Source organism: Photinus pyralis, unplaced genomic scaffold (assembly GCF_008802855.1).
Source record: "Photinus pyralis isolate 1611_PpyrPB1 unplaced genomic scaffold, Ppyr1.3 Ppyr1.4_LG3a, whole genome shotgun sequence".
Lineage (NCBI taxonomy): Eukaryota > Metazoa > Arthropoda > Insecta > Coleoptera > Lampyridae > Photinus > Photinus pyralis.
Window position 1 is genome coordinate 6,907,213 of NW_022170509.1, and position 12,898 is coordinate 6,920,110.

Sequence of the window (12,898 nt, forward strand, 5' to 3'; positions counted from 1 at the left end):
AGCGCGCTCAGTAATTTTCAGGAAAATCCTTGCTCTTCGTTTTCATTAAGCGAAACTATCTATTTTGTGTTTCAACATCTTAATGTTTTTGTGTCGTATCAATCGTTTTTTACAAGGCCCCAACTTAGTTTTCCTTAAAAATCATTAATCATACCACGCTGTCTTGATTTGTTAGTGGTGTTCTTATGTAAACAGTTTTTCTCATCACTAAACCGTAAGATTAGCTACAGATGATTGAAATTCGTTACTTTAGGCTCGTGTGACGAGTTCATTAGTTTTTTAAAGTTAAAAATATGATCAAAACCAAAACGGCACCCTTTGTTCAAACGCCATTATAAAAAAAATATTTTTTCTCCAACCACTTGAATAAGACGCTATTTTGTGACAGTGTTCGGTACCTAAAATTGACGTTTTGCGGATTAATCGCTTTCACCATGGCAACTGTACAAAAAGTGGATACTTTTGGTCCTAGTACCAAAAAGAAATTGACCTTGAAAGTTGGCCAATTAAAAAATTACAATCACGGAGATATGTCACATTGAGATCGTTTTACATTGCAGGTTGTAAGATATTTCTATACATACAAATCAAATATTTTTGCAGATTCAATGCAAATAATGATGTTACCTATACGTATGTACATGTATTGAAAATGATTTACGCTCGCTATTTTTATTTAAACCATGTGGAACGTAATTTACATATTCGGTGAACGTAATTTTAATACGTATACAACCCGCCGTCGCGCGTAACGCCATCTACTTCAGACCCATTGCACTATTATCTGTCATTTTGAATTCAAAATTTGAAAAAGTTAATTGCAATTAATTTTAATTAAAAAACTGTAGGTATGGTAAGTTTTTTATTTCAATACAAAATATAACAATATTAATTGTGTATACAATAAAATGACTGAAACTGATAGCGACATGGATTGCACTCCGTCAGAGATTATAGAAACGGCAGAACATGCTACCTCAAGATTTTGCTCCCTACAAAGTCGCGAGAGGTGAGAAGTAAGAGGTAAAAACGAATAGGTTATAAGTTAACCTAAAAACTAGAGTGGCATGACACGTGAGGACAATAAAGCAGAAGTTCTTATACTATAGTAGTGAAACTGTAACTGAATCTAAATTGGAATATAATTTGAAGTAAAGGGGGTTGGAGAAAAAATTTTATGTTTTATTCGTACAAAAAAATGCGTTTTCGGGACTCGGAAGGTTGCTGGACTCCGCTAACGCGTCGTCCAGCAACTATCTTCCTCGTCCCGAAAACTGACATTTTTTGTACTAATGAAACAAATAACTATTGTCATCACACTTTATGTCTTTGAGACGGACCGTCAACCCAGGTGGGCACTTCTATTCCGAAAACGAAGGGTGTCAAAAATGCAGTTCTACTACTGTTATCGATACAATATTTAACTGGTAGGTAAGAAATGGGTTGCAAACCATCCATCGGCACAGATAAAGGTCTATACACTGACCGCAAATCGGGGACGATACAGGTAATAAAAGTTTAGAACATACCTGAGACCGAGAAGCACGTGGGGTTACCTATTTCGTGAGATTGTTTTCAGCGCACCACGCGGTTGAACTTTATCACGTGGTCAAAATGTATTGACAATAATGGCATTCGCATAACTGCCTAAAGAAGAATGGGATCGTGGGATCGCCACCTCTACTTACCTATCCACAAATTATATAGTTAACCCTGAGTAATTATTAGATCGGCTACTACCAACGCGCATGCCACACAAACGCTATTGACGTGCCGCACGGTGGGAAATCAACGTTTCGCTAACGCATATATCGTCCCTAAGGGCCAATCACCCTTAGACCCTACAAGAATACGTACACGTCACGAATTGCAAATATCACCCATTTACATAACCCACCAGGAAGAATAAAGTCGTTGAAAGTTGCCGATCACGCACTATGTTTTATTAAAGTAGATCTTTGACTTACCAAAATTACTTCTATAATTTCCGACATAGAAAATTAATAACACACATTAACGCGTGACGTAATTCTAATTGCCATTACGCATAAATTACGTTTAATCAGAACTCATTTCATTTTACCCACTACCACGTTCCAATGGCAACCTTTTTAATTTCATATCGTCGTTTCCTATTTCTTGTACAAGATCCGACTGCAAACCGGTAGACGTAACCATAACGCAAGCTATAGTGTACGACCTGTCGGATTACCAGACAACCACCCCACAGCCGGAAATTCACTGCATAATACAAATAGCACATTAAGAACAGAGCTGGGCAGAATACTTTCAAAAAGTATTTGAATACTAAATAGTAAATACTTTACACAAATCAAAGGTATTTGAATACTAAATACTTTTACGTCCAGCACAAGCGAATACTAGATACAGATACATTGAAAAGTATTGAAATACTTAAAAAAATGAGTATTCAAATACTTTAGAATGTATTCGAATACTTTCAAAAGTATTCTAATACTATCAAAGGTATTCGAATACTATAAAAAGTACTTTGAAAAAGTATTTCATTATCTTACTTTCAAAAGTGTTCGAATACAGTAAAAAGTATTCAAATACTTAATTAATTAATTTAAAATAGTAAACTAGATAAAAGGCTTAATACTACTTAAAAAATCATGATATACTTTGTATGGGGTTAGCTTTTTATTTCTATTGTTATATACAAGTTAAGGGGAGTAAAAGCGTATTATTATTATTATATTTTTATATAGGAGGTACCTACCAGGACCTTTCTTATACCAGTTATATCCTTAAGACTACGTGTACCAGTTTTCAAAGCGATCGTACGTCGTGCACATGATACGTACGCTTTTCTGAAATTAATCCTAGCGATTTTGGAACAGAACCATTTATGACCATCCGTTTGTCCGTGTGCATGATAACTTGTTTAGAAACGTGCGATCGCTTTGAAAATTGGTACACATGGTTTTAAGGATATAAGAAAGGTCCCTATTGTTTTTAAGTTACGTAGACTATCGAGTTCGGTATTCAGATGTATCCGATTTTTATATTTGATTTTGTGACAATAGAAACTTTCCCTAAACATTTCTAAATTGTTCTCAAATATATGAATAACTTAAAAGTACTGCCTTTTTTTGAGGCCGGAAAAAAAATTATCTGAAATCGAGATCGATCGAGAGTCCATAATTTCAAACAGTTTGAAGATTACTAGATCAAAAGTTACAGCCCTTTGAATTTTTATTCGAAATTTGTTTTTTGTCCATAACTTTTTATTGAGAGGTCTAATCGAAAACGTACGAATTGTTTTGGATTCTACGCCCCAAAATTAATAAGAAAAAGTGTTTTCCCGAGAAATTTTGGTGTAGTCGATTTTTGGTAAAAAGGAAGGTTATACACTGCCTTTTTTTGAGGCCCGAAAAAAAAATTGTCTCAGATCGACCCGGAAAAAAAAATTCTTATAGAATGTGGCCTGTAGAATCCATAATTTCAAACAGTTCCAAGATTGGGCTACTAGTTCAAAAGTTACAGCCCTTTGAATTTTCTTTCGAAATTGGGTTCTTTTCTAGTCTATAACTTTTGATTGAGAAGTCTGATCGAAAAAGTACGAATTGTTTTGGATTCTACGCACCAAAATTAATAAGAAAAAGTGTTTTCCCGAGAATTTTTGGTGCAGTCGATTTTTGGTAAAAAAGGAAGGTTATACACTGCCTTTTTTTGAGCCCCGAAAAAAAAATTGTCTCGGATCGACCCGGAAAAAAATTTTCTTATAGAATGTGGCCTGTAGAATCCATAATTTCAAACAGTTCCAAGATTGGGCTACTAGTTCAAAAGTTACAGCCCTTTGAATTTTCTTTGGAAATTGGTTTCTAGCCTATAACTTTTGATTGAGAAGTCTGATCGAAAAAGTACGAATTGTTTTGGATTCTACGCACCAAAATTAATAAGAAAAAGTATTTTCCCGAGAAATTTTGGTAAAAAAGGAAGGTTATACTTACACTGCCATTTTTTGAGGCCCCAAAAAAAATTGTCTCAGATCGACCCGAAAAAAAAAGGTAAGTATATATATTTCAATGTCAATCAAATATCAAAAACAACAAGGATTCGGACGTTATATTAGAAGGATTCTATTGTATATGATCTTTCTTCTATCAACCTAGCCAAATTTATTATTTTTGTTTAAATCTAAATTTAATTAATTAGAATTTTCCAGCTGGTTAAAAAATTAGATTGTTAAGTTTATAAATTATTGGTGCAAAAGGGCGATAATCGATTTTCATTATTTTAAAGAAAGAGAGGGTGAGATCGTGTAGCTTTAGTACTGATTTTTTTAAATTCCTAGAATTTTACTTTTAATGCGGAAAGTTGTAGAAGAAAGCAGATTTTTTGATTGATCATCTTTTTATGAATATATGTAAATATTTCGAAATTCGTAGGTATTTATTTGCAATCAGATGGGATATCACTCAGAGAGGGGGAAGGTTTAACCATTTTCCTATAACATATTAACCATGTTTTAATATGTTCAGTTTTGCTGCATAAATTGTAATTAACCAATGAACACTATGCAGGTAGTTAGTGGCTTATTCTTATTGCATACCAAAGCAAAGGAGGACCAAGCGATATTGTAGAAGTTTTAATATGCGGATTTCTCGAATTTTTTACCAGTTAAAAAGAAACTCTTTTGTTTGGGGCATTATATCGCAGAAGTAGTTTATCCCAAATGGTAGATTTATATTGATATAAACCAAGAGAATATTTACCATTTACGAACCGAACGTGACACGCTAGTTTTCTACTTGTATAAATTGTTCTTGTGCTAACGATATACAAATAATAATAATAATTTATTAGACCTTTGTAGCTATTTTTACAATAGATAAGGCTGGTCACACAAAGAGAATCAATAGGTATAAAACACACACATTGTATACAAATATTGGACAAACATTATTATTTACATGACATTCATGTACTCTTGGATTGTGTAACAACACTTTACAATGTGTAGGTCTTTGAGCACATTTTTGAACGTGTTTGTGTTAGTGATATTCTTGATGTCAGGTGATAGTACATTGTAAAGGTAACACCCTGCGTACTGGACCGACTTCTTGAATTTTGAGTGATGGCATTTCGGAAGATACAAATTATCTCCAGATCTAGTGGAATATTCATGGTTGTCGCGGTTTCGTTTTAAAACTAGTCGGTGTTTATGAATGTACACTAAAATTTTTAACAAGTAAACTGACACAAAGGTTAAAAGTCTATTATTTCTAAACGTGTCTCTACACGATTCGTTAAATTTTAGATTGTATATACGCCGGATTACTCGTTTTTGTAAGGTAAACACTCTACAAGCTTCTGTTGATTGTCCCCACACGATAATGTTGTAACTAAAAGCAGAATACACTTTGGCATAGTAAACTGAGAGTAACGCATTTTTGTCCAGGTAATTAGTTAAATTAAGGAAAAGATAGTGTAGTTTTTTTTAATTTTATACAGACGAGGTCAATATGGTCAGAGAAAGTCAACTTACTATCGATAACAGTTCCCAGAAAAGTAGCTTTTTCAACAAGATTAATAATTTGTCCGTCCCTGTGGAGTCCCAATATCGATATTAAATTGTTCTGATTTCTCTCCCTTTATGTGAACTCTGAAGCTTCTATCCGACACGAAGGAAATCACCCATTCGTTAACTTTTCCTCTAATGCCTGCTGCATTTAATTTTTGTGCAAGTAGTTCATGGTCTACAATGTCGAAAGCCCGCGAGATGTCGAGGAGCGCTGCGATCACTACCCTCCCACGGTCCAGTTCTTTATGAATTTCCTGGATGAAATCAATCGTGGCAGTTTCTGTTGAGCGGTTTTCTCTAAATCCGTGCTGAGAATGACTTAAGACATTGTTGTTATTCAAAAATGCAGAGATTTTATCGCACACAATTTCCTCAATTATTTTTGAAAACACTGATAGCACTGAAATTGGTCTGTAGTTAGACGGGTCCTTTGGATCCAGTTTTTTGTACACTGGTATAACTTTTGCTACTTTTAGCTGGGTCGGAAATTTACCGCATTGTATCGATACATTTATCAGTATAGATAGATAGTACGCGAAAGCAACGCGGCACTCTTTCACTATGGCGATAGGAACTTCATCAGGACCTTTCGATTTTTTATTACCTAGAGCGTTTATGACATCCAACACACAATTTTCGGTCACAGGTGGCATAAAAAATGACTTAGGACAGAAATTTAGTTGTTTCGTGAAGTCTTTGCTGCGGTTTATAGGATTTGTGCTAACCAAATTTTGGATAGAATTTACGAAGAAATTTCCAAAATAGTTAGATACTTCATAAGGATCTTTAAGAATCTGTCCGTGACTACTACGGATGTGAATATTTTTGTTAGGGGAGTAGATAGATCTCCCGCGCACTTTATTCCACAGAGTTTTTGTTTTATTGTCAGACATATTTATGACTTTCGAATAAAAGTTAATTCTCTCCTGTTTGATTTTCCGTTCTACTTCTTTCTTGAGCTGTTGGTAACTTACATTAAAATTAGGGTGCGTCGAAACTTTACGGATCCAATTCAAATGCTTGAGATGCTTCACGGCAGTTTGCAGATGATTGGAGTATACGAATTTGTTTGTTGAATGATTTTTAGATTGTGTTGACCAAGTTTTTATAGGAAACGCAGTACTAAAGCACCATTCAAAGGAGCTCCAAAACTTCGCGAAGACAAGGTCGATGTCGTTGTCATTTTTTATGTTTATGTGAGCCCTAGTAAATAAGGCATGAAATTCCATTAGGGCCGATTTTGAAAACCTACGCTCACTCATGAAGAGCGCTTGTCTCCCATTCGTAGTATCGTTATTTATGGTCCAGGAACATATTTGTGCTGTGTGATCAGATAGAGCGGGATCAAATACCAAGCATTCCATTAAAGAAGCGGAGGGTAGGTTTGTTATAATGTAGTCAAGTGCACTTTTTGTGGAGTTGGTAATTCTGGTGGGTACATTAACTAAAGAGTGTAAATTGTAGGATTCAATTATGTCGATTAATCTCTTGGAGTTACTTGTCGGCGACAAAGCATCCACGTTCAAGTCTCCACATAAGAGGATTGTCTTGTACCTATCGTTTAATATTAATAGTAGGTTAGACAGGTTATTAAAGAATGAGCTGAGATCACCATTTGGCGAACGATATATTACCACAACACACATAGTGCCCTTACCAAATTCTATAGCGGCACACTCGATGTCCAAGTCACACGAAAACTGCGATGTGCATTTGATAATTTTGCAGTTTTGGGCAAATGTATTATTTACGAATATTGCAACACCGCCGTGCGCGCGCGAGTTTCTACAATAGTGAGCAAGGCACTTGTAGCCGGGGATGTGCTCAAACTCAAAAAAATCTGTGTCCGTTATCCAATGTTCACTAACACACAAAACAGTTGGTTGGTAGTCGTTACACAGAACGCCGATTGAGTTTATTTTATTCGATAGGCATTGTATGTTTATGTGGCACAATGAGAATACCCGATTGTTTTGAGTTGGCGAGGTTAAGTTGGATTTTGTGCTAGATTCGCAGTTTGAAAATTTCGCTTGGGTTCTCGGTACGGACGAACGATTGTATACTGGGGCCAGGTGTCCGGTTTGAAAACCTTTTCCATTTCTGTAGTTGGAATTACAATTTTGAATGCGGAGATCGAGTTGGATTGAATTTCAAGTTTCTCAGCGGTCAGTAGTTTAATGTCACATTTTTTAATGTATTCTGTCAGCTGATTGGATGTGGTGTCCGGATGGAGACGCGAAATGAAGACGGTTCTTCTGCTGACTACAGCAGAAATTTCACACTGCGAACGTGTGCCTAAGATTGTATCATTGCTTTTTTTCTTACTGGATTTTTTATGGGATACCGATACAAATCCATCGTTCGATGAATTTTCCTGTGTGACGTTTGTGTCACTATTCAAATTTATAATGTCCTTCATAACTTGGAGTTGTTTTGATTCGGTGTTGATCGGCTTATTTTTTCCCGTCTGGATGTTGGCATTTGCTGTTACGCTACTGTATGTCGTCTTTTGGGATTCAGAAGGTTTATTATTGGTTCGCAGCTGCATTTTTGGATTTGCTCTTGTAGGCGTGGAATCTTCTTTTCGTTCAGTTTGGGATACTAGTTTCACTTGCTTTAAAAGCTCTATTTGGTCTTTTAGGGACTTTATTAGGTCTTGTTGATTATTAATTATATAATCTTTACTACTAACAATTTCCTTCAAGTAAATAATTTCGGTTTTATAAGCGGCAACGGACTTTCCATTGTCCGAATCGTCGATAACGAGTTCACGGTCACTTATCGTGCATGCGTTTAGGCTAAATTGTTCACTTTCACAACAAATTAGGTGATTCTCGTCAATTATTTTCGCGCTTTTTAGATATTTAACACACCCCGGGTGAATTGTCAGTCCGCATTTTATACATTTAGGGCCGTTTTTTGGCACACTTTTGCAATATTTACACGGATTGGCGGAGAGCGAGTCCGACGTTACTCCTCCCGGCGCCATACTTGACATTCGATCATCAATCATAATATCACAATAGATTCATAAGAATGTCCACTGAAATTAAAAGGAAGTGTCAGGTTACTGTTACTACACGAAAATCTTAAAAAATGTGAAAGTTTGGGTAGTAAATTTAAAAATACCCAAGTATAATTTACTGTTCATATGAATATATGGATGGTATGTAAGTAAGTCTACAGACATATTTTTGAATATTGAAAGTTGATACCAACATGCAAATCTTTGTAGCATTAATATGCACATAATTTGATATTGTATTACTTTGTATAGACATTTTGTTTAACAAATAGACACAAAGATTTAATTAGCATAAATTTACAATTTATCGCGATATTAATAACGAGCTAAATTTCACCACTTAAAATTATTGCAGACGGAAATACCACCATCAATTTGTATAAACTTATGGCAACTTACACTACATCTTAGTGCATTCTAAGTTGCATAATCATAGTTTAAAAAAATTCAAAGGCGAACCACATGAGGATAAAAAAATTATCAAAGTCCTCGTGTGAGATCGAAGGGACTTCAGCGCATTTTTGTGTGGCAGATCAGTATTCTATTAGCCACTTTTGACTCAACCATGAATAAAGGAGCTTGTCGAAGGATACCACCTTTGACGGTACACACTTCCGTGGTCCCGTTCACCCGCAATTCGCGTTTGAAGATTTGACTCCACCATCAGTAAGATCATGTCGGGGGCTACCACATTCCCTTTGACGGTACCCACTTCCGACGTCCCGTTCACCCGCAATTCGCGTTTGAAGATTTTTCTCCACCATCAGTTAGATCTTGTCGGAGGCTACCACATTTCCTTTTTCGGTGCATACTTATATTACACCCACATTTTGGTGGATCTCGCTAAAAACCTTCCACAAGATAGTACTTAATTTTTGGGGGGCACTTCTCATTGCTCGAGCTTCTATTGGCGACACGAGAAAGAGAGACAGCCATTCGAGATTTACGAAACGTTAAAACGCGTGACAGAATTCGCAACGGAAGGTAAAAGGTGCCCGAAGTTGACTACCTCTCGAAGACGCGCGCGCGCGCCTTGCAAAAGGTCGTTAATTTCGCCCCTAGGCCAAAAAACAAAATTCCGCCACGCAGGAGTTGTGCGCGTTTACAACATCTTTCCGACGACACCAATTTGAAAAGAATCGGACCAAAACTGTAGTAGAAGATAGGAAAAAACTGAAAAACCTTCACGTTAGTATACTACGCTCGAGGATGACGCCCAGATGTCGCCAACCCCACATCATGTAGCCCTGTCCCAAGGTTTACAAATTACACGGCCTTGTAGATACACGTACACCCGTTGCCTTTCTACAAGAGTTCTTCTACGCGCCCACATTTGCTGCCAGCCAGCCGGCCAGCCGACCAGCCAGCCAGCCAAAGTGAGATTAAAAGCTACTTTTTACAAATAAGTTTGCAAAAATGCGCTAAACAATCGAGGATATCAATTGTGTATCCATTACACGAGATTACAAAAGAAAAGCTACAACAAAATTTTGATTATGAGTCATTAATTACACTAGTGCAACACAAGTTTCGAAGTAGGTATCTACGTCTATTTGCAACGTCTGCTCCCCTGAACAATAAAAGTAAATTAATTTTTCATTGTAAAATGCTCGCAACTGAAGCTTCCTTGGTTTCTTTGACATCACAAGTAAATTTCCATGTAACTGTCTAGGATTCGGATGTATATTCCTGAGATTCACTTTCTTTCGCAAACTTTTAACTCGAATTTTACATAATCCTCAACACGCGGTTTAAAACTTTGGCGCGCTTTTGGACGACCTAGCTTGGTCTAATCGCAAAAACGAAACCCTTCAAATTTTATTTTTGACTCACTTTTTTGGAAAACCTCACTGATCCAACTGCAAACCCCAGTTTTGTAAACTTTATTTTTCTGACGCGAACTCTTGAACACTGGTCCAGTCGCCAATCAAAAAAATCAGAGAAATGTCTATCCTCCGATAGGATAGAAGAACAAATCCGTAAATGTATGAAAGAGCTACAATAATAGTAAATACAATTTGTACCACCATTACTGTTGACATTTGGGAGTTGAAATTTTGGAATTAAAGCTATTGTCCACATCGGTCCGCTGTCGCCTACCCGACAATACTATTCATTCAAGCAAAGTCATTCAATTTCAATTTAAAAAAATTCGTAGTATGAAACCACAAGGGCTTGAGAAAAGAATAAAACCTCAAAAATTAGTCTCAAACGCATACAAGATCAGTTACGGTTTCGTAATTATCTTGCAAAACTATACTAATTAACTTTGTAATGAGCACACCCTAGGTATACGTTATTTATACATTCAAGCATATCTCATTAGCTTCAACTATAAATATACAATCACTTCCTTGTGTAACTAACGCTAATAATATTGTAGATCGTATATTAATTATATTTTTAAAAAATGACGAAGTGTACCTACCTGTACAATTTTGTCGCACTGTGCACTTATGAATCCAGTGTGCCAAATAAAAATGACAAAGTATTCACATGTACTCGTATTTTTATGCATTTGGTGTAGTAGGCCGTTGCATCGGTACAAGTAAATTTACGCCCTTACTAGTTGAATCAAAATGAAGCAATGACACTGATTGCGCTCACGCACTTATTATTTTATTTAAACGCTTGGTCCGATTAGGGTGTTCGAGAACAAATATTTTAGAAAATCCTCTAGATATCTTCAAAAGACTATACATTTATAGTCATCAGCACAATCTTACCCTCGGTTCTAAATTATTCACCGCACATCTAAATAAAACTTATATACTTATGCTCAGCCCAATAAAAAAATTCCCATCCATTTCTGACCTCTATAATTGCAATGGTTAAACAGATCCATTTTTAAATAAATCCTTTGAGATCATTTTATACTGAAGGCATGGCATTTTCCCACCTCACTTAATGTATGATGTTACTTTAAATGTTGCGTTTGTTCCCCAATTAGAGCTACATTTGACAACTGTAAATACACTTGAACATATAAAGCAGCTGAGTAATGATTTAAGTAAATATACCCGCGTAAGTACGTGTACGCCAAGCGTCCTTTTACCCCTATTCTTTACCGCAAACAGAATTCGAAAATTCGCGTTCGTTCTCGAGTTATTGAGCGCAAAGACGGGCGGACGGACACACGAACACAATAAAAGCATCAATAGTATACTAATCGCTTGTTAATAAAGTGATTCAAATACAAAAGAAATATATACAAAACGCCACCCTCGTATATGTAGGCGTAGATGTTGCTTCTTATAAACGTGTCTATGACTATTAACACATTAACATGTCATAGATCACTGTAAAGGGCCTTTTACACGGTCATATTAGTTGTCAGTTCAATTTCAGTTTCGTTCTCGTTTCACTTCAGTATTAAGTTCGAAAATGGTTTGTTTTTACACGATCCGTTCAGTTGTCATTGTTCTCAGCCGCAGTGGCGGATTTAAATTTTTTGCACCCCTAGGCACACCGAAAGATATGCGCCCCAAAGTAATCTTTAAATTGCAATAAATTTTAAGATGCTAATAAAAATTAAATAATAACTTGAATGATGTGCAGTGCCAATTTTCTGATTTATGGAAGCAATTAAATGAAATGTCATACACATACACTTTAAATAAAATCAAAACTAACACCAAGTTCAAAATTTGGTTTTGCACATGCTGTAGCCATACACAGGAGCTCGTTTTCTATATTTGTTTACACGTTTATTCATTTTTATACTTTCGATATGTTTTAGGATTTTAGGATGATCATTTTATAACATAAAGCATCCAACCAAGCTGCAATGAGGTGTCTTATATAATCGAAATTTCGTACACCTATACAGACGTAATAATTTTAGCAACAAATTTATGATATGATCAATAATTAATCAGCACAACTATGAACTTGCAAACTTTAACCTTGATCTTGATTTGCGCATACATATACGATTTGGTTAAAAAGTAACGTATTTCCTTTGATTTCAATTTTAATGATAGTGTCCGAAGTTTCAATGAGAGACTCTCACGATAAGTATGCCGAAGGTGATCAATAAAACACAATTGAACTCATTTACGTACCTATGCAAAATCCCCTTCGAAGTATCATGGCAATTTGCGTGGAACGTGAATACAATTTCACTTTTGTCAGTTTCTGGACGTGGCACAAATTCTAAGGATTCCATGGAAATCAACGGTATAACACTTCACAAAAGTATCAGGCAAGGCAGTACTGTATATTTGCGTTTGCTTTATATATGTAACTAAATGTATTATTTAAATTAAGTTATGGATATTCACAGGCCGCATAAATTTTGCATTCCCGCCGGGTATGTTTAT

General features: G+C 35.8%; 1 protein-coding gene across 6 annotated transcripts in view; it reads right to left on the bottom strand.

Moving 5' to 3' along the window:
- Positions 1-12,898, bottom strand: part of LOC116166284 (protein limb expression 1 homolog) — a 54,463-nt gene extending 41,565 nt beyond the window's left edge. The window contains exon 1 of one of the 6 annotated variants that reach the window (XM_031481185.1): positions 12,641-12,746. Coding sequence is in view for 2 of the 6 variants with exons in the window: in XM_031481173.1 (XP_031337033.1) it covers positions 12,641-12,744 (104 nt within the window). In the remaining 4 variants the exon portion in view is untranslated. Of the gene's footprint in view, positions 1-1,529; positions 1,642-11,004; positions 11,129-12,640 lie in introns of those variants that run through there. The other 5 variants (XM_031481176.1, XM_031481184.1, XM_031481173.1 and 2 more) reach the window with 5 other exon arrangements.